The following is a 27,708-nucleotide window of genomic DNA, read 5'->3' as shown; positions in this document are numbered from 1 at the left end:
GTGGGAGAAGAGGAGGGGAGGCGGAAAAAGAGGAGAGAGAAAGCATCCTCATCTACCGAGTGCTTCACACTCTCCAAGGAAGCTGCGATAAAGACACGACGGTGACACGCAGCGAGCGGGCTCACAGAACAGTGGCTGGAGTGCCTTTTACTGATGCTGACTTTCTTTCCGGGGACATTTTCCCAACGATAATTGTGGAAGAGGAGCATGCTATTATGACGAAAATAGCAGACTGTTTTGGAGCATTAGATCAAACGAGGGTGCTTCTTCTACGCGGCCAACTTCGTGTTTCGTCTGCTTTTTTTAATTATTTTTTTTCCTGATAAATATAAAACACGTTCTCCGTTGTCAACAGAATATTGACTTTGGAGCTCTTATACTCGAAAGGCTTTCCGTAGATGTCTAGTTTGCTGTTTCTGGTCGTTTAAGGAAAAAAGGACAAAAACCCAAAGTCACATTCTCGTAGACATAATGACCCATTATTTACACCTAAGCGTTTGTTGTCACACGCCAGTGCGCATGCGCAGCGGTGGACGGCGTTAGCTCGCCGCCTGGCATCCACAGCGTCCAACCCGGGCGGCTGCGATGTAGGCGCGCGAGTGGGAGAAAACAACACGAGAGGGTGGACATGGCCAGAAAGTGTCTTCGGCGCGCCGTGAAGACGATTTCACTGGTGGACGCGCTGGTGGAAATAGGCCGGCCGTAAAGTGTCAAGCATGTCCGGGACAGCCGACGGCGCAGAGGGAGCAGTGTCCAAAGTGCAAGTGAAGCGGGAGATCAAGACCATCGTGGACAATTTGGAGACTATCCTGGGCGACCTCAAGGATGTGGCCAAGGAGCTCAAAGAGGTACGCACACACTGACACGCGCACACACACACACACACACACACACACACACACACACACACACACGGTGTGATGCACTTCATCATGTGTGTCTTTTTAATGGATGCTCGTAATGTCACCCTCTTATGACACACACACACATTAAACAGCTTCTTGCTCCTCCCCCTGCTCTGGAAAACATGTGGCACAGAAGGAGGTGTGAAGTCCCCCCCCCCCCCCCCCCCCCCCCCCCCCCCCCAACTTTCACACACGTACAGGCTATGAGAAATGTGAGACTGCATTTATTTCTAATGGATTTTACATCATGTTTCATCATCACCCAGACACAGTCCTGGACCACCTGCCGACTGCAAGCTCAACCCCCATCCCTCTCTTGTACAATACTTCCGACACTCAAATACATCATATTTTATTGTCAGCCTCTTGTCAAAAGATCAGAACTCTTAGAATAAGCCTTGCAGACATTCAAGCGCAACTTCTGCGGCTTTTATGTCCTGCAACTTTTTCCTGTTTTTCTCCATGGCTCCCACCAGGCATTGGAGATAAATAAAAGCATGAAGGCTCTGTAATCAATCTTTTGTTGTTTTATGTGTGTGATGTTCTTTCTCCTCATTTCCCTCCCTTTGTTGCTCGCAGGAAATTGTGCAGAAGATCATTTGTTCGGACGCCACGCAAGCTGAAGAGGCTGTTGCTATCAATGCCAGCGTTGGCCTATAATCCATTTGAAATGCATGTATCTGTTGGATGAGGTGCTGGATGCCAGCCTCGCTCTGAGGAGGCACCCTGCACAGATGCTTGGCACAGGCTCGGGCGGTAGCTGGCGTACCGCACGTTGAGATACCAAGCTCCCGTCTTGCACGTGTCCCAACAAATTATCCCTTTTAGTCGCAAAGAGAGAGTTAAGCTCCATTACTCTATCTGGCCGGGCCTTTGTATTATCCTCCTTTTTGGCGCTTGCTCAATTTCTGCTCTTGTCGGTCTAAACAGGGGACACGATTTGTAGAACAAGTCTTCAGATGAAGGGAACAGCAGTGACCACACTACGTGGCTATTTAAAAATGTATAGGAGGAGCCAGGTGTCAATGCTGTAATTTTTATGAATGTTTCGGTATAATATGCTTGATTTGAGAAGTAATCTAATGATCCCCTTTGATTTTGTCACAGATGTGTATGAACTCATTCTATGCCAGGATGTATTTTCACGTTTTTAAAGTCCAGACATTCAATCCCAGATACTTAAGTATAGATTTAATACTTAAGTACTGATACTTAAGTACATTAAGGACATTAATTTCCAGATACTTAAGTATAGATTTAATACTTAAGTATCTGGAAATTAATGTCCTTAATGTACTTAAGTATCAGTTTAATACATAAGTATCTGGGATTTAATGTACATACCCTTAAAAAAAACGTGAAAATACGTCCCTGGCATTGAATGAGTTAAATAGAAAATAATGCTTGAGTGATGTTAAGTTTAAATGACTCAAGGGCGGCATGGTGAAAGAGTGGTCAGCTTGTCTGCCTCACAGGTCAGAATCCCAAGTTCATTTCCAGCTTGCTCCGGCCCCCTGTGTGGGGTTTGCATGCTCACCCTGAAAGGATAAACTAAATCAGTTCCAAAAGATCATTGTTTCGGGTGCAGCCCATGCAGCCTGCTACCGGTCATGCGGCCCGGTACCAGTTGATCCGGTATCGCGCTGCAGACCGGCGGTTGGGACCTCTAGTATAGACAACCAATCTAAACTCACACGAGAATAGGTGGACATGCAGAGGCCAGGCAGAAAGGTTGAAGCAGAGTTTCACACATCAAACCTGTGAAACATTCAAATTAACCACTAGGTCTGATGTGCTGCCCTGGTGGTCTTTATAATTAATTCCAGAGGTACAAACCCATCTCTGTAAAGATTTCGAGCCACAAGGTTCAAGGGACTGCCATTAAGAGCACAGAGACAGAGATATGGCTAAGACTACAAACAATTGTCCTGGACTTGATGTTCCAAAGAATGCTGTGGTCCATTTTATCTTTCAATCATCACTGAATGTCGTTGAACGCACTGTGTTGTCGTTCCCTATGTCAAGCCGTACAAGGTGTGTCACAAAAAGATGGATTCCATGCTGAGGTCACCCTGTTCTCAAAATCATGATTGAGTTTTCAAAAAATGGGCAAAAATCTGCTGACAAATAATGTTGCTATGCTGGCACAGAAATCAGCTTTTTTTTTTTTTTTTTTTTACTCAAGACAGCGCATGATATGCTGCTCTCTTATGCTTGACTGAACTCAGAAAAAAGAAGACAGTAAAGCTGAAATGCAAACAAATAGAGGCACTATGTTGACTTCATCTGATCAAAGTATAGAAGGCGTAGATGAAAGGCCATCATTATACAGCAAACTTGACAAGTACTTTGATATAGTGACTGTTCTTTATTCAAGACTGTGTATGTAAAGTGTATAGTGTATTTGCTGCATGCTGTGTTTGCGTTACTGAATTCAAAAAGAGAAAAATAACACAGTAAATTTGCATACGTCTATGGAAATCTATCTATTGAGGCTTCAATGATCCGATCCTATTTTATGATAAACCATTGAACACTACCCGTAGAAACAGATTGCTTTACCTGCCTGAAGTAGTTCCCTCAAATTAAAAGCCAAAATGAAAATTAAAAGCAAATTTGTCACCTCACAGCAGATGAGGACAGTGACTGACTTTTTCAGGCCCGTGCGTCAAGATCCATTTTATTTTAAGGGCACACCCAGTCCTTTGAATGAAGGAAATTGACACCGATCACGATTCCGGCCAATTGATCGGCTTGCACTGACCGCCGAGAGCAGGTATTGGCAAGCCCCGGCTCAAGAGCTGCATGTGGCTCTTCAGCGCTGTCCTAGTGGCTCCCTGTAACTTTTTCTAAAAAGTATGAATGAAATGAAAGACACGGGGAGAATTTTTTTTTTTGTTTGGGTCTATCTGTGGCTGTTGAAAAAAACAGCAGAGGTTTGATGGGCCATGGACCCTAAAGTGAAAAAGGGAAACATATGGAACAAAGGATTCAGCAGTTCCCGGACCAAATCATTTACTTTCATTGCCATTGCTTTCAACATGTTGGATTGAGGACCCCTGTCCTAGAGCAAATGAGCCATAAGTAGGTAAGAGACTTTGTGACAAAGGTAACCAAGAACGTGTCCCCTGGCAGAGCTATGGAGATGGGAAAACATTCCCAAAGGACAACCAGAACAGCAGCTCTCCATCTGGCCTTCAAGGCAGAGCGGGCCAGTGGAAACCTCCGCAGTGCACGACACATGAAAGCGATGTGTTAATGTCTGCAAGGCTTTCTTTTAGAGTTCTTTTTACAAGGAGGCCCACAAAAAGAGACGATGAAGATGGGTAATGGTGATAAGGAGTTTGATCAACTTGAGTGTCTTGTCTTATTGTCTGACAGCATTGTTTTCACGCAGTCCTGTGAATAAATGGGTCAGAAGTGAGATGGTCAGAATTGTGCTGTTGTCAGTGTGTAGGTTTTTCAATAATGTACTGTGGATCTAAGGTTCTGGTCTTAGTTTTGGATTTCCCAGCACATTAAAATATTGTCAGAAAGGAGTATGATGGAGCTGGTGAAGCGTTGTAGTTTAGAGTGTAATGTGGTTACTGCAGGTTTTGAACAAACTGTAATAGACAGGGGTTGAAATACAGGTTACAAATGGTGTCAAAAGTGGGATAGACCCATGGGAATCCTGTGTATCTGACCCCAAATAAGATCCCACTTTTCAGAAGTGTGAGGTAACATCGTAGTTTGTGTACTCCAATCTTAGTTATGGCTTTAAGGCAATATAAACAGCTATACAAAAACAAAATAGGCAAACAAACAAAAAAGTATTCCAGGACTGTGTAATTTCAGCTCATTTTCACAAATTGCTTTCTTTGTGAATATTCTCATTGATGCTGAAGCACTGAACAGCCTCAGATAATAGCCGTTTTACTGCTCGGTGTTCCGACATACTCGTTGTGCTTTTGTTCGCTTTTTGATTGTCAGAAATTGTCGTCTGGTTGAGTTTGATTCCTTTCACATATTAATGCATATTCCATATTTCAATGCGTTTGCCTTTTCTCTGACGGCATACCATATAGTCTGCTGAGGTACTGTGTTTATAGCACAGTAGGCAGCAAATATGCCTTGAAAATTCACTCTTTCTATATCGCTCCCTTCTTGGCTTAATTTCTTCACATGGTGTTCACTGAATTCTCCCATAATACATTCATTCAGACTCCTCTTCCATCTTGGTTCACGATGCACATAACCAAGACTGATCATTTTGCTGTCTTTTTGTGTGCCAACAAATCTGCTATCTGGTGGTATTTGCAGCATTCTCATCTGTGTGGAAGCTTCTGTCTGATAGTCATGGCAACTCTGCAATCTTCAAGATATTAAAAAAAAGAAAACACAATTATTGCCATGTTACTGTCATTAAGATTAAAAATTATTTCAATGAATTTCGATCAGATGTACTCAGTCTTTGGTATGACCCAACCAAAAATTTGGAAAATATGGAGGCTCGGTGAAGTGAATAGTTCTTTATACTACCCAACCAAATGTTGCAGATACCAAATAGTGTTGTATATATTAATCAATGCAAGCGCTTCAAAAACATCACGTTAAATGTTACAATACATTGGCTTTAGAGCGAAGCGATGTTCTAAATGCAAAAGTGGCGGCAAAGGAGGAGGGCAAGCAGCAGAAAAAAAAAACAACCTTATGATTCGAAAACAGAATTTACTTTTCTTCTATCGTTGTAGACATATTCTTCTTCTCACCCGCACAATGTTTAGGTCATCCAATATCCGACTCTTATTCCGCCTCAAGCAGCCATATTAACAAGCAGTAGAATCTCATGTTGTGTTCATTCGAATGGGAACTTTGAGATTTCAAGTTTTTTTTTTTTTTTTTTTTTAATTTCATTATGTTTTTTTAGATGCTGAATGATTTTAGTAACATGAAGAAAAACCTGTACAGACGAGACCATACCTGAAGGTTTGACTTTATTTGATAAATTATAACAAATATTCCTCCTTGGTTTTTGTCAAAAAAAATATCACCAACGCGTATCGCTGAGACATCAGTGCCATCTGAAAATGTACTGTTGACTGCTGATGACATATTAACACTGTCAAGGGCATGCTTTAAATAAAAAAAATGTGGACATGCTGCTGCTGCTGCTGCAAAAAAAAAGTTCAATGTGTGTTCACAGATGTCAATGATGTGTGGCAATAGAATTTGTCTATTCTAACTAATTTCTTCTGTTTTTTTCAAATGCTGTTTTTTTTTTTAAATGCCAAATATTCTTCCTACTAACATTTCCAAATGTATTTCAATATGCATTGCAATACACCTTTGCTATATTGTAATATATTGCAATACACTTTTAGGACACAATATCCAGCACTATTTTCTTGATACGTAGAATAATATTTAGCTAACTTAGCATTCATCTAAGATAGACTTATGTTGCCTAGCTTGTTAGGACTTCACTTACATACATAACCTCTCTCAATCCTAGCTGCTTTATCCCTGCTGCGGGCAAAAAACATTCTGATATCCATCTAGAAGGTACAGTTCAAGTCAAACTGAAACCAAAATGATATATTTAAAAGTTTGTTGTTGGCCCAACTTACGGACCTCATCTGCCCCCCCTTTTCTCTCTCTCGCTCTCATTCTCTCTTGCTCGCTCGCTGACGAGGAAGTATTACGCATTAGCCGTAGTCGATAAACGTGAATAAATGATCATACTAATTAGCTATGTGTGCATTGTTTTTGTGAAGTGAATATAGTAGTAATGAAGTATGTGCGCTCTGAAGAGATTTTATTTTTTTTAATTCATAACATTTTTACTGGGGCACAGCAGATCCATACTGGGGCACGTGCCCTAGTGAAATATTCATGGCGACACGTCTGACATACACCCCCTCTTAATAGCCGAGATAGGATCTTACCACATACAATCTTAATAAATATTGAAAATGGATAATAGATTTGAAAAGGAACTATAATGTCAAACCACACTGGATCTAATCCAATTTAAACTTGGCATGGAAAAGTTTATCAGATGTATTTGGGTGCCTATGACTGTCAAACTGGCTTTCCAATCGAAACAAAGTTCACTTCTATGTATACAGTGTAAGTACTGTTGAAATATCAAACCAGCTTGAATCTGGATCTTATCCAGATTGTCCATTTAGTTGTCAGATCAGGTTATGGTTTGCTTGAAGATGTATATAGCTCGAGTAAAGATTCCGATCTGGAATTTCTCCTGCATTTAAGTCTGTGTCCTTTCACCTTTGCTATCAACAATTCTGAGTTACAAATGGCATCGCCGTGCTGGTTGTTGTCGCTTTTGCCGCTTCGGTCGCTTGTGTCTCTGAATGAGATCGTTGCGGTCCATCAATCAGGTGCGGGTCTGGCAAGCTCATGGCCATCCCCATAAATCGCTGTGATATTTCTTTTTCCCCCCGCGGCACGGGTGTCAGTGTGATATCTCAATCGATTTTTAATCTCCGGAATCAGCCTCCTCGATCAAAGGGGGGCCATTTAAATGTTTCGACTTTGAGATTTTCAATTCATGAGTAGGATACGTGATGACGCGCATTAATTCTACAGTTTTCTTGGCGGAGTATGTTGAGGTAATTTATTACTTGGCACCTCTGTTCTCTAGGTCGTCCACGATATCGACACACTGACGTGCGACCTGCAGCTGGAGGAGGACGGTCTGACGGACAGCTCCAAGACAGACACACTCAACTCCAGCTCCAGTTCCACCGCCACCACCACCACCACGGCATCCAGCCTGGAGAAAATGAAGCTCTTCGTTGACGACTGCCTCTTCATACCTCCCGCGCCCGTCGCACCGCTCCTCGCCCTTCCTCCCGCTGTTCTGACCGTACACAAGAAGGCACACCCGCCCTTGCCGCCGCCCAGACTGACCTCGGTGAGAGCCGAGGACCACAGCGGAAAGAATCTGCCTCATCCGACGTTAGTGCTATCAGGGAATTTATCCAAGACGAATGGATCCTTATTGAAGAACGGTGGCGTTTTTTCGTTGAAGCCGACCCGGGATTTATTCTCCCCGACGTCGTGCTTTATTACTAATGACGGTGGCGTCCCGGAGTCGGCCCTGGTTCCTACACTGCCCAGACCCATGCCTCTTCTCCGCCATGAAAAGAACAAATGCCCCAAGGTCCCCGGCAGGGAACCCCGTGAGAGGGAGCGTGTCCGTTTCAGCGAGAAGGTCCAGTATCACGGCTACTGTCCGGACTGTGACCTGCAGTATGACGTGGATGACTCGGAGCTGCACTTGCAGTCGGAGCTCAGCGAAATGCGCCTCAGCCCTGTGCACTGCTGCTCTTCTTCCTCCCCTCCTCCCCTTCCTCAACTAATGCTGGAGAACGGAGGCCTCTCGGTCAGCCACAGTTTTCCGCCCAAGGCCAGCACTCCTCCTCCTTGCATAGCACCCCACCCGGGTTCCCTCAAACCCCAGAAAACAATCCTGCGCAAATCTACCACGACCACGGTTTGACGACGAGCCCCGTGACCTGTCCGACACGCGCGATCCTGAATCATTCATTGTGTTATCTACTTAGTGAGCGCCTTCTACTCCAGTCCAATTTTTTGGATTATTCAAACAGCAAGGCCGGAAAATGCTAGACGAAGAAGGCGAAAAATAAGCAGAGTGGAGCAAGTGGCATCACCATGGATTCTGAGACGTATGCGCACAGATTTAGACCAAGCGGTAAGTGCGTATGCTTGTGAAAGTGTGTTTGTCAAAGGAGTAACAATGGCGCAATCGCATATGCGCGCTGATGCGTGTTTGGGCGCACATACTGTAAGTTTATTTTCTTATGGATGCTCATGTGGGACTGCATTTGTGTACTGCCTCACAGTGAAAGGTCCTGGTTTTCAATCTCGGCTCGGGACTTTTTGTTTGCAAGCACCTCCCGTGCTTTGTAATTGGTGAGCAGCGCACCGACTTTCATCATAGTCAGTCAGAAAATATCTCTAGCTAACCCATGATCCTATGAAGACAGGCGGTGTATAAAATGGATGGATAAAGTGACGGTTGAGAAACAGAGAAGGCAATATTTCAGGAGAGAATCCGTGTCTGTATGGAGGCTCCTGGTACTAACGAGTCTTGGGAAGTTATGTCAGAGAACCACTGATTAATTCATGGTTTAAATAAGGAAATTTGCTTCCCTTGCATTTCGGATATTCTCTGACCCCAAAATAACTAGAAGACGTACCTAACAAGCAAGTTTGAATAGATGTGCAGTGAATAGTCTTTCAACAGTTTTGTCATATATTATTTGGAAAAAAAATGTTTTGACTTAGAGACACAACTTGGAAAAGTTTTAGAGGCAAAGTTGAAGCTCCCTTTTTAATCTTGGGTTGCAAAATCATTCAAGATACTTTTGCCCAGGCAAATAATCGGAAGTAACTTGGTATGTAAAATGGTATGTTTGATTCCTTTTTTACCCTTGTACCCTTGACCTTTTGACAAAAGAAATAATAGATGGCTCAGCTGTATCTGACATCTTGTCGTTAAATAATGTTCAAAACAGGAATGCAAATAGCAATCTTTTTAATGATGGATTATTCTGTCAATTGGTGATTAATTGATGAATGGTATTTTTGTCATTTCCATCCTTTTATTATTATTTTTTCCAATGGACTGTGCAAAAAAACACACTCAATTGTTCTCTAATTTGGTTACTGGTTTGGTGCGTGCCAGTAAAAAAGGCTCAAGGCTGCTCATTGTTTCAAAAAAATAGATGTCTGCAAATATTTCATTTTTTCTTCTTTTGTTAATGTTAAAAAGGATACAATTTTAGGTAGATATATTCCCCCGCAATATTTTACCTTGGACCAAACCTCTGCAGCCTATGACAGCAAATATGCAAATATGGTTTGAAGATGGTTGGTAGAAAATTGGGCCACTATCTGGCTATGACAAGAAATATTCCGCCAGCCTAACGCCGTCATCTTGCTTTGGATATTGGCTATGCAAAATCATGCTTTGACAAACAAATACCAATTCCTTCAATCTTGAGGATAATTGCTTTTAAATTGTGCTTGGCAAAGGTCTGTAACTGAGGCAGTAAGGTCATCAGTTCTCATCATCTCTTGGGCAAACAGGGCAAAAGCATTAATTTCCTCATAAGGCCCATGTAACATCACAGCTTAGCATTAGCTTTCATGTTTAATCGAGTCGCTGCGCTTAAACGCTTGTGTGGCTTTCTATATCAAGTGTGTACGTGTGTAAAAACGCATGTCCAGCGGGCCAAGTTGGGGAGACAGCATCCCCCGGAGTGGGCTGAGAATAGTAGCACCTTCCTTGCGGTGATGCCCTTAATTAGCTGCATTAGTCTACAGCAGATAACGCAAAGTGCCTCACACGACCTTTGCGCTGACATCAGCCCCGACTCAGCTACAACCGCTGCGCCATTTTTCATTCTAAACGAGGGGCGAGGGAAAGAATACACTTTAAGCAAACCGTGACTGAGTCGGAAATGTGGGACAAATGCTTTGGCTTTTAGGAGTGGCAATGTGTTACATAAACAATTTTCACGTTAATGTTCACCCACATCTGCTCTCCTGTTTGTCCATCTGCCAGAATGATTACGCAAAAACCACTGGGCTGCTTTAAATTGAATTTAATGGAAAGATGCCGTGCGGCTTGAGTACATTGTTACGTACACGTCCAGGAATGTGACCTACTACTTGAGTGTAGCTGCACATCTGTGTCTATTAATAGAGGTGTATGTAATTCACTTGCACTCTTGCATTTTATTGCATCACAGAGTAATAGTAAACAAAAGCTAAACCACACTGATGATGCACTGTTGTTTATGGAAAACTTATAATTTACAATTATATAACACAACCACAGGTAGGGTGGGGAATCTATTGTCGGGGTGGGGGTTTTCATAGGTGAGGTTTTCTGTAGTAATACGTACTAGTCAATATTTCGACGCAGCAGTTTTGGTTAGCAATTAAAAGTTAATGGGCTCAGAAGTTAAATATGTCAGTGTGCAGTTTCTTTGAAGTGTCATATGCTGGAGTGTGTATTTGAAATAGGCGTTGTTTTTTTATACATTAAATGAATGCTGAAACAGGGCAGGTGGTCTAGCAATTAGAACATGTGCCTTACAGATGGGGTCGGGATTCAAATCTTTGTCTCCAGAGTGGAGTTAGCGTATTGGGAGCTTGCATATTTCTTAAGTAGGTTTTCACTAGGTATCACAAGAACTGGACTAAATATTTGCATGGTTGTGAGTGCTCATATGTGTCATGCAATTGGCTGGTGAGTAGTACTGGGTATAGCTAGCCCACCTTCTGCCCAAAGTCAGCCGGGATACAAAATCACTCATGGCCATAATGAGGACGAGCGAGTGCAATAGCAAATTAATGAATGGATGGACGATGTAACAGGTGGCTAATTGGTGCTCTGGGTATTTTCAAGGAAGGGCCGCTGTTCTTCCTCACCTTGTATGTATTACCAAAAAAGGCAGGACAAAAATGATTGCAAAAACAATATGATAATGTGTACTAGAGATACACCGTGAGCTGTCAGGATTACAGAATGGAATTTGTAGTTAAAGCAAGTTAGGCTAAACTGGAAAGAGGGACACAAATGGATGCTCTGATAAGCAGAGTAGAGCTACATGGTGGCCAAGGCTACCGCTTTGTTACTCTTTGGCTACTCCTTGTCACTCTTAGGTCACTCTGGCTACCCTTTTGGGCCACCCAACATTTTGGGGATTTTTTTTTTTATCTGTGATTTTTCATGCGGTAGTCTTAGACTGTTTAGATGCCACAAATTATTTATAATAATTGAGTGTTTAAACTAGTGTAAAGAATGTATTATTTATTTCATGGTAAGTAATGACATATGCATGCATGGCTATTCTTGGCCACCCCTCATTGAATTGTTGGGTCACTCTGGTCACCCCGCATGCAAATTTCTGGCTACGTCCCTGCTGAAAAAGTAAAGAAGTGCCAATTTTTTGCACAAAAATCGTGTGTGTGAAGTGACTCGACATATGGGCCACCCAGCACTGGAGCGGTCTTCCATCTGCAGACATTTGGTGGCCGACAGGTGTTTCCACATGTGCTGCTGTGCCTCTTAGTACCTCCACAAAGAGATGGCTCAAGGTCAAGGCGACGGCGGTGGCTGCCAAATTGGACAGGTGCAGGACTTCAAAGACGCATCAGGCTTATGTTTTTTTTTTTTTTTTTTTCCACCGTGGATGGAAATTGTTCAACGATGCCATCTGCTCTGATCTGGCGGTACAGTACAGCCTCCCCCTGTGTACCTAGGTCTACTCGGAAATGGCTTTTTGTCACACATTTGCAGTCTGATGTTATGTAAATACAGCAGTCTGTGTCGTTTATTACGGTGGAACCTCCAAAGTCAAAATGCTCCCTTTTGTGGTGTTGATTGACTTCCAAGTTGTTGTTGTTTCAACAAGGCATTCCAATATAATAAGAGAGATACTACTTGGATTGGCTTACTAAGTAACATCTTGACAGTGCTGCAGGTTTTTACTATTTTTAGACTGAGCATTTCTACAGTTCACCCCATCCATCAGTTGACTTTTATTAAATTATTAACCAACATTACTAATACAAAATATGCAGTGCAGACATATTTTTGATCACTTAGAACTACCATCCTCCAATTCTACACTTTGTTATAAGTGACTTTAAATGTGTGTGGCTTTAAAAGGCTGCGACTTGCATCGGCAAGCATAGTTTGGTTACGGTAGCGTAAGTTTGCTAGTTTTTAACATTTGTCAGTGTGGAAAAAAAAAGATGACTATAATTTTTTATATATATTTTTCTATATACATTATACTATTTTTTCTTACTATTTTTGGGTCCACAATCCCCCACATCCATGCCGCCTCCTGTCATTTTATTTCATTTTTGAAGGAAAGATCTTTTTCAATGTCCCAGTTAGGGCCCAACTGATTAATCAGCCAGCCAGCAGTTGGTCGATTACGGCCCTTCAAACATCGGCCAAAATGATTGGCCAAATCACAGATATTTGCTCGTTATTTGAACTCATATTTTTGTACTCAAAACATTAACAGCAGCTGTAGCGTAAGCAAGTAACACTGGTGTCATTATTTATTACATGTAAATCCATACCATAAGCTTGTATCCTTAAACACATTTTAAGCATATACATTAAATATAACAACCATCCAATTATGTACTTGTGAGTCAAACGTGTATAACAAGTATCTGTCATGTTCTGTTGGTGTTTTTTGGGTTTTGGTTGTATGCAACATTAGGGTTTCTGTTCAATTCTTTTTTCCTGTTCAATTCCATTTTCTCAGTTTTGTTCCTGTTTTGTTTCCCTCGTATCTGTCCTCTTTAGCGTGATTTATTTCCACCTGTCCGTGTGTCGTCCAATCAGCTTCCCCTGCCTTTAGTTTCTGTCCAGCTGTTTCGTGTTTCCTAATTAGTGTGTAGTTCATTGAATTGCCAGTTTGCTTTCAGTTAGTTGTTGGGTCATTGTCTTTGTTGAACACAGTGTTTTTTTCTTTGTTTTTTTTTCCCAGGGTCGCTTTTGATAGTCCCTCATTGTCTTTCGTAGTTTTAGTCCTTTGAGTTCTAAGCGGTTGATTCCATCTTTAGTACTACGTTTGTTTCAGAGTTTTTTTGGTTATACTGTACTTTGCATTCAGTTACTGTAGCTACCTTGGTTTTTCCGTTCCCTTTTTCATAATAAACGTTTGTATTTTGGAGTTCACCCTGTTTACGGCTTCCCTGCATTTGGTTCCGCTACCCTCTACGCATTACTCACCAGCATGTCAAGATGTGACAGAATGTCCTTATAACTTAATGAATTCAGCCACGCAATGCATTCTGTCATTCCTTCCATTCCAGGCGCGTTGGTGAAAAGTCAAAACCTGCATTTAACTAACCAACTACTGGGTTGGTTGGGAGCAAACACATACTGTTTTATTTATTACAATTCTTAAAATTAATCACCCGATTAATCAGTTATCAGTACATATATGTGTGTGTTTTTTCACACTGACAAATGTTAAAAACTTGCATGGTAAAAGGCTCCTTCTTAAAAATCACAGCAGACAAGACATATAGAAAATGAATAATGAATGGATGGACTTTTTATGTGATACTGTAGAATCATACGTGTCAGTGATTTATTTGTACTGGTTAATCTGATGGCATGTGTTAAGTATATCTACTCGTTCAGTGTTTATGTTTAAGCTGTCCTTTTTTATTTAGATTTGTTCAGTGATGAATCCAAATCCAAGACATCACCAACCATTCAATACAACATTGAATTTACGCATCCGTGTGAATTAAGCCTAGGGAAACACAAGGCGGCATGTGTGTTGACTAGCATGCGAGATAAAGTGCCATTGAACAGTGATAGAGCACATTTGTCCTCGAGATGATGGCCTCCATCAAGACAAACTATTCCAATGTTTACCTTATACTATTTCAGGCTAAAAGGTCTGGCATCTGTGTTTTCCCACTAACACAACACACTCACACACTTAAGTTGAGATGAGCAGAGCAGCGTGTTCTACAGAATGGCGTGCAGCCAGTATCATTGAGAGGCACAACACATAAGCACTTTGGCTGTCTTACTAGCTAATGTACTAGTCAGTGGAGAGAGGAAATTGAAACTGTTCATGTCAGCATTGCATCACTACACTTGAATTAAAAGGCAGGCTCTGTTGTTTGTCCTTTTCAGGTCAACTGCACTAAAAGGGAAGTAAAGTCAGACATTTTCTTTACAGTACGGTAATATGTTTCCTGTGGCCCCATTAGTCTGAATATAGTATTCTGATTCATATTTTGTTTGTGGAATATTAATGATGCTGAAAAAAGCGCCCCGTTTTGATCTATCTCAAGGGGCAGCCGTTGTTATACTTGCTGTTGACTGGAAATGACATCACAGTGACCAAGGGTGCAGGTAACAACTGTCATGGCTCACCTATTTTTTTTAGGTTTGGTCATGTGACATTGGTAAGCTATAATGTCCTTTTCAGGTAATAGAATGTGTCTGTCCCCTGAGATGGATTTTATCCACCTCAAGTTGCTATACCATTGTGAATGTCACGGGGAGTTAGCATGTTCTCCCCGTGCTCACATGGGTCTTCTCTGGGCACTCCATTCTCCTCCCACATTCTAATACCATGCGTAGACACTCGAAATTGCCCTTAGGTGTTATTGTCTGTGTGAATGGTCGTTTGTTTCTGCGTGCCCTGCAATTGGCTAGCAACCAGTTTTGAGTGCCCCCTGCCTACTGCCCGAAATCGGCTTTGTCAGGCACCAGCAAGCCATCGACACTGTTGAGGATGCGCTAAAAAATGTAAATGGATGAGTGAATGAATGAATGTAATGGCTCCTCTGTTTTCTGATTTGGGTCATATGACATTTGAAATTCAAGCAAGCTTGAGGGCAGTTGTGATGTCAATTGCAGTCGACAGCAGAAAGGCATTTTTGGCCAAAATAGTGACCTCCTAAAATGGATGAAAATGATGATTTCACTTGCTCAATTATTGTTCTGGGAATGCAGCATTAATTAAAAGAACAGACTAGTCGGGGCAAATACAACATATATTTTCCCAAGAAAGCTTTCACAACTGTAATGATGCACAAGTTGTATTTCATTAAATGTAAATCTGTGTACTTCAATCGCACTTATTGAATTTACTGACTACACTGATGTGCCATGAATAGAGTTCCCATGAAGTACACTGACATCTCGAGGCTTTTGATTTAGAGGTTTGATTGTACTGTACGTGTTTTCTATTTGAGGAATTCAATGTCAGAATTCATTTGTTCTTGATTCTTTCAGCTTGTCTGTCCAGGGGCTCGGTAACATCAGTCCCTAATTTGTCATTTGTGGCCGAGGCTGACATTCAGTATTGACGCTTTCCCTTTGGCTCTTGGGAGTTATGATTAAGGATGCACTGAAACAAAATTGTTTGGCCGAAAATGAAAATGAGAAACGCTTGGCCGAAAACCAAAACACATGAAAATTTAACTTTTTTCCGCGCATAGCCTTGTGGCAGGCAATCGACCTTGAGAACAGACTGTAACGTCACAAGCAATGAGTGTCCTGTATAGCTCTGTAAATGATTGATGAAAATGAAATTAATTTGCATAATATGGCTGTGAATTATATTCTTGTTTGATGTTTTAGTGCCTGACTAATTTTAATGTGATCTGTTTTTGTGGTAAATGTGATCATATTTATATATAGCACTGGGTGGTTTATTCCTTATTTTGATTCATTGAGATAACCAGTAGAATAGATGACAGAAGCCTTTGTATTTGATAAGGTATTATAAACATTAAAATATGAAATTTCCCCGCCATCTTTCTGCTAGATCATAACACGTTATTTAGACATTTGCCGTTATTAACGTTTAATGCATTGACTTTTTTTTTTGGCTTGAGTTTGAAATGTCTGATGGCTCGCGATCGTGTTGGTTTTTGCATCATCTCGAAATTTGTTTTGTTGGTTGAACATATTGTTATGGTTTTACTTGTTGAAAACCCGTGTTTTGCTATTTTTTGCTGTTGCTGCCAAATGTTTTTGATGTTTTTGGTCCATCCCTAGTTATGATTTACCCTAATGAACTCTCCTTAGCAACAGGATCAAGAGGATCTACCTAAGGGAATTTATCTTCATGTATCTGTCAAATCTTATCTGCTTTGACCAGACTTTGCTGTGAGCAAGCATGATCGCTGAGTGTAACGTTCAACTATTCAGTTAAATGAAAGTTTAATTAAAGCCATTCATCAGTGTCTGATTCAGATCATGCATTTTGTAGCTCTGTAAAATTAACACAGGAAATTCCATTTAACATTATCATCCAGTGCATCAGATTTTTTGTGTTGTATTGTTTTCTAAAGCAGGTAATACATATAATTTCAAACAATCTGTACCAATGTTGAAAAGGTCAATATGATGTGGAGAAGTGCTAAATGGGATAGGGTGCGGTCAAGGTTCAAAATAACAGTACAAAAACTGAACAAAAGAGTGAATTGTGAGCATGTGAAATGACTTGCTGCAGATGTGACTAGGTCTGGCTGCTAGTTAGTGTGGTTTGCACCCAACAGGACTTGCTTTCTGTCTTGCGCTGTCATTCAATTGTATAGTATGTTTTATCACCTTGTTCTTGTGCAGGTAGCTCACCGCCATGATGCACCAACAACAACAAATAAGATAACCTTGTAGCAATAATGGGAGTCAGGATGAAGCAGCCAAAAACAGGCAGGTTTACTGAATTGAAATGAACTGGAGTTGCCAACAAAGCAAAAGACTTGTCAAGAGAACAAACACAGTATGACCCGTTCCTCTTTTCAAATCAGTCCCCTTGGGAAACCAGTACTCATAACAACAGTTTTGCCTCAGAGTGAATTATATACTACAACTTTGATTGTCTTGGCACTTGGACATTTTTCTACAGTAAAATTCATAAATGAAACATTGCTGTTTACCTCGCCAACTCCGTGCAAAATCTCTCCTGCCCATTCACGGGATGAAACCTTAAGTAAAATACATTAATGTCTCCTCAGATAAGGCGAGCGTCTATTTAATCTTACACGGACTTTTCCAGGGATGTGTAGAGGAGCTGCGAGGGTGTTCCTCCGCCCTGTAACGTACCAAGTAGAGCTGAGAGTGGAGAATGAGAAAGAAAAACTGAAATGTATCACTAAAGGAAAATAACCCATTGGGGGTGTTTCGGGTGAGAAATTATCATTTTAATACGGTTAAAGTCTCCCAAAAGTTTAATTAACATGACACGGGCCCTTCAAATTCAACTTGTAATTGCGATGGCAACCTGCCAATTTACTGTAGCAGACCACAGCCGTGTCGCTCAACAGAATCTAACAGAGCCTTTAAATTGGACCTTTGTTGTCTAGAAAAAAAATAAAATCCTTATTTTAAGCCCGCTTTACATAGCTCTTGCTTCTAAATACGGGTTCATCTGTTGTGACAACTATGTATAGTTCCAGTACATCTTAGCTCCTGGCTTTGGGAAAGAGTTGTAATGGGCAAGGTGGGAGGAGGTGGATCTTCACCGCCTCCATCGTGAGTCAGGACTGAGTCAAGCATGTTGACCTTCTCCCTACATCTGCTCACCACTGTTCTCATGAGCCCACCTCTCTCTTTCTTCATGTCCCAACCCCTATTGACGACGCACGACTCCCACTCACCGACAAGAAGCGCTTACGCACCACCCATACAGCCTCTCAAGCGCCGTCTTTCATTAAACGAGCCCGTTGCGCTTGTTTGTCTTGCGCATCCTCCACTCGATAATTCTAAATTACGAATGGAGCCTCTCGCTCATTATGCTTCCGCTGATAAATGACACGCCGGTGCCGCGTGTGTTTTCACTTTGCGATGGAGCGAAGCGATGAAGTGTAAAAGCTAATTGGGCAAATGATTACACCTGCTGCTTCCATAATTAACTAGAACACTGTGCAGCTAACACTGTGTCCTCCCAGCGAAGAGAGCGTCAGAGAAGAAAAAGGCTTGAACATCGAAAGACAGTTGGCAATTACACAAACGGGTACAACCTCTTACCTATTCATATATACTATCATAATTCAATGGATTCTTGTGTTGACATCAAAAGTAATGCACTTATTTTTTGACTTTATGACTGGGTATGACGGCAGAAAGCACAAGTATCGTTGACATTGTGTCATTATTCCAGTGAGTATCTTGATACACTGATTCACTAATATTTTTTCTCAAATTAACTTACAGCCAGCTATCCAAAAACGCTGGATTCTTGACCTTTTTTTCATGTTAAACAATATTATTACTAATCTCATTTGTTCAGGAATCAATGACTGTGATTTGGCTATTTCTGTAGAATGTCTTTAAAACTGAGAGAATAATCCAGAATGGAGCATAACAGCAACCAGGCAGGCGAAGAACACAAACCTACTTCCGTAGAAATTTGTCCTACTTATGAAGGATATTCTCCAAATGTACTCTTACTATAGAGAAAAAGGTCCCTTCACATATTCAAACATGAATTATGTGTCATGGCTAATTAGCTAGGTGAAGGTCAAAGTCAAGCATGGATCGCTTTGTCACTGCATGTGTTTTCACAATCTGTCGGGTTCTTGTATGACAAGTCACGGGCACTGGACTTCTAGCCTTTCATCATATTTGAAATTGACAGGTTTCTTACTTTAACGTCAAAGTTTGACGCCTGGCAGAACCCTGACAATGAAGAAACCGGAACTCATCCCATCCATTCTTGTCTTCCTTGCCGTGTAATTAGCAAAAATTGTGACTGATAGGTTACCATAAAAATAAAATAATTGAACATGATCTTTTTAATTGTATCTAATCAAATCTAAAGGGTTCTTGGTTTTAGAACGCAATATATATTTTTTAATTTACAGGATTCTTGCTTCAACTCAAACTTTGAAGTTTGGTCCAGGAACCTGCACCTACCTCATCAGATGCTACTCTCAAATCAATGAGATACTTTCTTTGACATTTAAAAAATATCTTTGAGAACTTCTGTATCGTTTGACCTTTTCCCAACTGTGATTGGAAGAAAGGAATCAAGGCCCAAATAAGGCTGTTTTTGGTGTTTGCGTACCCCTTTTAACCTGATGTCTTGACTCTGAAGTTTAAAGCGTCTTTTTGCGCTTTGGCAAGAAGGAAACTGGTTGCAAATCGGAGCCTTTACTGCGATACATTTACCGAGCTTATCTGACCTCTTGGCTTAGACTGCCTTCAGAATCAATAGGGCTCCTGCTCTGACATCCTTGTAAAATGAATACCGGCTTCAGAACTTAACGTTTGATTTGTCGGCCGTGTCTTAAAAACGTCAAATGGCGCCTCACACTCCCAGTCCCTCTTTGTCTATTTTCCTCCCATTTGGCAACCTGGCAAGTGCATATCACGCCATAAAAGTGTGCAATAAAGCACAGTAAAGGTGTCAAGAGTGAGCTATGCACAAACGCTTGGCCAGTGAGTATTAATTAGCCGCCGTGTCTCCGGCTCGTCGTCGGGGGTGACGGGCTGCCAAGAGCTCGTCTGTGCGTTTGTTTTTATCACAATTTGTGGCGTGATTGAAAAAGAGTTGGAAGGGAATCCTCAAAGCTAAGTGATTAAAGTCTTGCGTTTCGAAAAGTTAGTAAACGAGGTGGAAAGTTCATTAACTTCCAAAGTAGAAATTTGGCTCACTTGAGTAATACTTGTCGTAGACTAGAGGATAGAAAATGATTATGAATCCTTGCCTGTCTCTGCAGGCCTAACCACAAGTACAGGATTGCCTTAATATCAACACGCCAACTCTCCATTGACAATCGGGAAATCTCTTGTCTACTGTACTCTACCTTCATGGCGGATTTACAGATGTTATGTCCACTTTACGATGGTGTTGTGGTAATGATATATCCAGTGGGTCACATGGGGGTATCAGTAGTAGTAGTAAAGATCTATACAGCCTGTGTTGTTGTTTTGTTTGGTTTTCTGTGGAGAAGCCTCAGCTATACAATTGTCAGTCTGCTATGCAGGAGATGTGATAGGGTAAAGTCAACTAATGGTGCCTTTAGATACAAGATTAGTTTCTTTTGTGACCATGTTCAATTTCCTTTGAAATGAAAGGAAATAGCATTAATACATTCCAACTTTCCCCAAAACAAAAAATGTGTTTGTGATAGTGACAGTAGCGATCAACAGTACTGCAGTTTTTAAAAATGTATAGTGATAACATAATTAAATAGAATGTACTATAAATTGTTAGCATGATTAATATATTGGAGTTCTTTCACCATTCAGCAATATAATTGTTAGTTTTATTTAGACTATCTCAGGCTCCTTCCTGGTCAACGAGGTGACATTCCATGTCCAAAGGGCTAAATTCTTTAGGGTGGGATTGGATTGCCAAGGGGGCCTTTGGCTGCTGCCCAACTCACAAAGCTTTCAAATCCTTTGGCCCATCCTTGCAGGTCCAGCCTTCAGGCACTCACAAACGAACCCCACCTCCAGGCCTGGCTCCAGAAGTTCCGTTTAACGAAGGATGAAGAAAAGCACAGTCCATTTTTATTCATAATCATTAGGAGTCATGTGAACCATGGCTCGTCCGGCCCCTCAACTTGGACCTGCTTGCCTTGGGGGACTCTGCTTGGGGAAAAAAGCCCCAGACAACTTACCTTCTAGGATCACTGAGAGTAAATTGACAGCTTCATGGATGGGGTTTAACTTTTCTGTTATCTTGAAATTTTGGAGAACTATATTCATGTAACTTTTCAAGACATGCTTTTAACTTTGGCTGTAGAAACTCCAGCTTTATGTTGGTAAAGGCGTTACACCGCAATACATGGTTTTGGTTGTTCATGGCAGATACTTACAGCCATAGCTTTATTTGAGAAAATACAGTAGATAAGTGTTTGTGTGTATGCGTGCGTGTGTGTGTGTGTGTGTGTGTGTGTGTGTGTGTGTGTGTGTGTGTGTGTGTGTCATACTCCTAACATGTACAAAAGAACATAAAGGCTTGCATGTGGAGGTTTTTATGCTCTTCCGGGGATTGTTAAAGGTTTGTGGCATCTCCTGCACCTCAGTGGAGGACGTTACCTCCGCTGTGTCCCAGACATGCTCTTGGGTTCATCGAAGTGAGGCGAGATGACAAAAAAGGGTATTTAAAGAGAACCATGGGCCACAGATTGTCTTGTCACAAAGACTTTATTTATTTATTTATTTTTAGAAATGCTCCAGATGGCGCACTGCTACTAACGTTCTAGGTGTGTGTGATGCGTATGTGTGTCTATGTGTTCCTCACAGTACTTTCATTTCCCTCAGTGCAAATAGTTGTTGCGGCGACCACTCAGTCAAGTGGCTCTCATCTGTGTTCCCTCTAATGTCTTTGCTCTCTTTCATTCTCTTGCAGGTCCCTCTGAGACCCCACAGCTACACCTGTGAAGGGATGCTGGAAAGTGGAAGCCAAGCATCTATCTTATTTGTGACGGCTCTCTGCCAACAGCAGATAAATCCAGCCTTTGGATTCTGAGTACCAAAAAAAAAAAAAAATGAGCTCCAAAGCAGGAACAGTGAAATGAGGAAGAGAAGCTGGGATATAGTGCAGATAGGATGCTGAAGTAATAATGGAGGAGATACTGTTGTGTCCTCACAAAGTCATTGCTCGCAAAAATTACATTAAATACAAACGTTATTAACATCGCATTCATTTTTTTAATTCAACATGACACATCTTTTCACTTTTTTAATTAACACTATTAAATGTAACAGCTTCCAGGGGGATTTTGCGAGAGTAAAATTTCATGAAGGTTTAATGAAAATAAACATTTTTTTACATTTTTAATTAACTTTTCAATTAACAGTTTAACAGTTAATCACTAGTAGCAGTTAAATGGAAGGACTTTCTCCTATCCCAGGCGTTTTGAACTTTGCCCAGTCTACTACTCAATTTAAATCAGTTCACTTTCTAGCTCAGGTTGTGCAATAACAAAAAGAATGTCTTTCTTTTACAATCAAAGCAGATTTCATACATTTTACATACATGTCATAAATTATAGCAGGTAGTGGCCACCAATTTGCCGCAAACAGATAACCTGAACTTCCTCTCACAGGTATATATATGTCTTATCCTCTGCGAAGAATAACTCGGAATACTGCTGCTCACTGAGGAGTTATGCACAGCTCCATGTTTATTTTTATGTTTATGACATACTGCCTCCTGGGGGCCAAAACATGCACATAAAAAGAAGAACCAAGTATTTTTTTATCTGAATGTTAAATCTGTTAAGTCTGCGGGACTAGCTGCCAATTAGTGTTTTTTTTTTTTTTTTTTTTGGAAGTACTGTATTTTCAGTTTTTTACTATTAATCAATGACTGTGGGGACTACACAGGACTTCTACCTTGTTTGGTAAACTCACTGTTAAATGGTGTTTGGCAGTGGAGGCAGTTTCGAATGTTGTCAGCAGAAGAAGATTTTGAATCAGGCACAGTGATGGAAGTTAGCTGATGAAATTTAAATGTGCACTGAAGCCAGGTAAAACTGTTGTCCTGTCAGTATGTCACAGAAAAAGTGTTCGTCATCCATCTCACTATCAAATTGTTGGGGAAGTATTCATTTGCAAACGTTTCTTTCTATTCAAATCTACACATGCATGTTTGATATACTGTATCGCTCCATATTTCAAGCCTTTTTTATAACAGATACTTTTAACGTTTGAACAGAAAATATTTTTGATATGGTGTCTGACGACTGAGAGATGTCGATAACTAAGCGCAATCACAGAGAGACGCTTTATAGATGGTGCAGCATTGTGCCAGCGAGCGCTAAGAATATCAATGGAGCGAGGTGAGAATGCGTTGTATTGAGAATGAATGTGAACACTCACCTTGTCTTTCCACGTCTCTACTGATGCATTTCTTTGCAGCGGGGATATCTTTTGACGGCTCATTGTTTCTCACACTGCCAATGAGATAACAAGGTGAAAATTCTCAACTGTCCCAGTGCAATGGAGCCTCTAAAGTCCAGGTCATGGTAATCCGCAAAGGTTGAAGTGAGGCAAGTGGACTCTTTTTGTCAGACATCACCACTAAATTCAACAATATTAATGCAGTGCAGTATTGAGAGAAGTGCTTTAACCTCTTATGTTGACGAGACCATAAAGGTCATAAAGACTGGAGATGAGCAATTTAAATCATGGTAGGTGGGCACAATTGTTTATCTTTACCATTTTTAATATGGCCAAAATATTTGCATTTCGCTGGCATGAGCCCGGAACTTCATATTTTCGTGAATTGCGTAACTTTTTTGCTAATATATACATGCCATATACTATTGGTTATTCAGACATAAAACAGATGTTTTGTTTTGTTTTTTAAACAAATTAATGAACAATTGAAATAGTTGAAAACAGTTCAATCTCTTTCACAATGCAATGGTAATGCTTAAACAAACTTTACATTTTGGGGTCTCCCGAGAAATGATCATTTTGGAGATGTTTTTGTTTGTTTGTTTTATAATTTCATTCTTAAATTCATGTTCAAAAGCCCCACTATCAAAAGAGGGATGTGAAGCAAACCCAAATCAGGACATGGAGCTAGAGTGGAGCCCATAGCTGACCAAACATAAAAACAAGAAAGCAGAGTTTACACTTTAAATTCTAATTTATAAAAGCACATTTTACAAAAGCATTCTAGGTGCTTTCTTTTGTCCTCACGGCTCTCCTTCTGCCGCGCTGGTGTGTGATCTTCACTCGAAGAATGCTCCAAGCACTGTCGTCAACAGTCAACAGCTTGGACACGACTGACCCGCCACCCTGTCAATCAGCTCACAGACACTCCTACAAGAAACTGAAATTGGATTCCGGCACAACATCAACCAAAGAGGGCAGGAGGTGTAATCTGATCCTGCCCAGGAGTTCTTATCCACTCCTGTTCTTGTTGGTGGAGTTTGCGTCGGGAGCCAAACACGTGTCTTGTAGGAGTGCCGGGGAGATGATTGACAGATTGACAAGCTGAATGAGAGTGGTGAGGACTAAAGAAAGCTGTGGGAAGATTTTTTACCTGGAGTGTTTTTGTAACAAATTGGAAAGTTTAAGTGTATACTCTGTTTCTTCGTTATGTACTGTATTGTCAGCTACAAGTGCTCCTCTAGGTCGAGGTCCGAGGAGTGCCCGTGGCATGTGCAATTAGGTCAACCTGTCTGTTCTGCATGCAGAAAACATTCACAGCGGGTCTCACCACTATATAGCTTTTTTTTTTAATGTAAAAATACCTCAATGCATCAAGATGCAAAAGATGAAGCGCAAGGTAGTGAGGGAACACTGTATACTATGTTAATCTGACATGACATTCAATATCCCCCAATGAAGAGCCCGATTCACTCATCTGTGTGATACCGTGCAGTGTTTGGGGATCTGTCTTTGTAAAAGATGCCAAACAAAACTTGTGTGACCAACACAACACGCACTACTTGTCCAAGTCATCGTTCACGTTTGCAGCGCTATTACCATCAGGAAATGTGTGATTTTGGAGAGGGGGAAAAAAAACAATCGTCTTTGTGTACTTTTATTGAAATCTGCTGCTTTTCACATTCCAGCATGCATTGGAGCAGCTAATACTGATTTTTTTTTTTTTTTTATATATAACAAAGACTTTAATATTGTGTTTTTGCTTCCCATAGTTTATTGCATATTATAGGTCGGGTTAAATAAATGTTGCATGTTGTAAACATGAACCATACCATTACTTGTGCATCAGTACTAAAAATGCCCAAACAGTAGAGGAAACATATGATTAATGTTTATAATGAAACAAGGGGCCACGGAGAGTGTGAGTGCAGGCTACATGTGGCCCACAAGCCACCTCTTGCTTATCCCAGATAAAACCCTTTACAAAAGAAGGCACATTGCTTTTAAAGACATTACTGTCCCAATTCTGGATAGGAAGGACTGGACTCTGGACTGGTTTGAAAGAAGTGAGAAAGAAGAAATTCGTCAAAGTAGATAAGCATCACCTACAACAATGTCCTGACACCTGCCTCCCAAAGATTGTCTCATTCCAGAGAAAGAGCGTCCACTTAATGAGCTGTTATGTCGCCAGGCAGGTAAACAACCGATTGGTATGCAGGATGGTCACTCAGCAGCCACACAGAGCAACAGCAACAACCCTATTGTGACCACCCGCAGACAACGCACCCATCAACGACAGAGTACATAGGGAGACTCTAGGCTTAAAGGTTTAGAATTGATGAAGCCTTTTGAATTACGGTGAAACATCTTCAACAAACAGAAAGAGCCCTGTTGCCTCAATTCAACCTTTAGGGATTATTCCAAAACGACCACCAGCAGAGTAGATATATTGTGTAAGGCCTCATTCACTCTAGCCGTGTTTGGCATTTTATTGCTTCTTTGGTGACATTGTCCTAAAAGGCAGGGGAAAACAGTCATTGGTTTCGTGAAATGAGACATAAGACTATGTCATCACATGCCAATGTTATCGGACCTGTACTATGGTATTTTAAACTTTCCACAGTTAAATATATGCATGTAAATGATGAAATCTAACCTTTGGCACATTGGTGGTTTAATTTCTTTTGAAATACGATTTTTTTTTTTTTTTGGTAGCGACATTTCTAACCAGGAAATGAAACATCTTGACCGAAACCATGCCTCTTGCCTTGTGGTCCATTTCTTTACAACGGAGCTGTTGTGTATCCATAACTATGGCCTTGCCATCAGGTGCAATTGTGGGAATTTAGCTTCCATTCTTAATTTTATGGCAAATTCACTCTTGTACTGGCAAAGGTTCACCATGCATGTGAAATGAAGACAATCAGAAACGCCTTCTGGTCATCTGGCTTTGTGCTCCCAAAATACACATTTTCGCCACTTCGTCATGTTCAACCGTAAAATTATCTAAGAAATGAATTGTTGTTTACTTGGCCGATTTGGTGCAAACTCTTTTCTCCCCAACAGACCGTAAGTAAAAATAAGTATGGCTGCTCAGATAATGTGGGCGTTTTACGCCACGAGGGTGGTATGGGACAGTGCAGGGGCAGTACAAGGGCCTATTATCATTATTGTGCTACTAGCTTGCCAGCTAGTTATATCATCTCAGGAGGAAATAGTAGGAAGAAAAAAAAAAGGGATTCTTAGAAATGCAAATGAAGAAAAATATGACTTTGGTGGTGTTTATGTGAGAAATGAACATTGTAACATTGTCCAAAAAGTCTCCAAAAAGTAGAATTTCCATGATGGAGGTCCTTGTTGACTTCAGTGGTTAACGTATTTTATTTTAGTTTTTTTTGGTTAACATGGTGATGGAGACTGTCCGGAAAAAGATTCGTTAATGCTAATCAAGACCTTTATTAAAAGACGATTGATTACACCAGGGTACCTTTTTCTCTGTCTCTGGTATTTTTTTTTTTTTTTTTTATCCCAAGGGTCAATCGTTTTAAGGCACTTCACCCCCTAGTTCGTGTCACGATAAAATTAGCCCATTTTAGCACCTGTGTCATACAAGTGAGTGATTATGTATGTACCTAGTACCCTGCACCATATACTACTGGGTCAATGAGAATCTGGCTTTCGTTACCATGACAACCTGGGGCAGAACCTTGACTGCAGCCCTGTCTTCTACTCATGTGAGAGCAGAAGTCAGACTTGGAAAAGCGGCGCCTATTTAGACATTACTGAAATCTAATAAAAATCATATTCAAGCAAATTAGGTTCTACCAGATCATATTGAACGTTAGAGGTTCCATTGTATTGTCTTACTTTTATGTGAGGCTCACTTTCTCTATTCAAATTCAAAAGATATGAACGATGATCTGAATGGATGCTCAAAAAGTGGGAATTAGGGAAGGCGATGCTTCTGTAAAGTCACAAAATAATGTAAATGATGCATTCATCTGTTTTTTTTCCCCCACATCCACAACCGGGTTAACAATATTCAAAGAAAACAGGAATGTATCATCAACGTCTGTTATATTTTCCTGTATGAGTCTTCCACTGAATGGAAAAGAGATTATGAGTAAACACTTTGCACTTGATGTCTGTGTGTTTTTAATGCATTTGTCATCTGCTGTGCTCTCTGCAACCCACAGTCAGAAACGACATCAATGAAAGCATCCACCAAGTGTCGCACTGAATCAAAATAACTTTTTTCAAGAGAGATGAAAATGACATAGACATCCGTAGCAGTTAAATGGAGATTAGTGCGATGAAACTGTCGGGGTGACTGCCATGGGCGCTAAAGGCCATCGGCTCTCTCCGGAAGATAGAACAACTGCATGGTCAGCAGCATTG

At 40.9% G+C, this 27,708-nt stretch overlaps 1 protein-coding gene across 3 annotated transcripts; it reads left to right on the top strand.

Annotated features, from left to right (window-relative positions):
• Nucleotides 1-92: 92 nt before the first annotated feature.
• prr16 (proline rich 16) lies at nt 93-27,452 on the top strand. 3 transcript variants are annotated; one of them, XM_088431759.1, is made up of 4 exons: nt 93-848; nt 7,552-8,625; nt 21,815-23,249; nt 23,329-27,452. In XM_088431759.1, exons 1-2 carry the CDS (start codon nt 717-719, stop codon nt 8,410-8,412), a joined length of 993 nt encoding a protein of 330 aa, XP_088287885.1. In that variant the 5' UTR covers nt 93-716; the 3' UTR covers nt 8,413-8,625; nt 21,815-23,249; nt 23,329-27,452. The 3 variants fall into 3 exon arrangements, with proteins under 3 accessions (XP_088287885.1, XP_088287894.1, XP_088287877.1); XM_088431768.1 differs by adding an exon at nt 1,485-1,553 and having other exon boundaries at nt 21,815-27,452; XM_088431751.1 differs by having other exon boundaries at nt 21,815-27,452.
• Nucleotides 27,453-27,708: the final 256 nt, after the last annotated feature.

The sequence above is a fragment of the Hippichthys cyanospilos genome, chromosome 1 (assembly GCF_059441005.1).
Source record: "Hippichthys cyanospilos isolate Australia breed blue-spotted pipefish chromosome 1, RoL_Hcya_1.0, whole genome shotgun sequence".
NCBI lineage: Eukaryota > Metazoa > Chordata > Actinopteri > Syngnathiformes > Syngnathidae > Hippichthys > Hippichthys cyanospilos.
The sequence above is the reverse complement of the archived record's forward strand: the minus strand, read 5'-3'. Positions and strand labels throughout refer to the sequence as shown.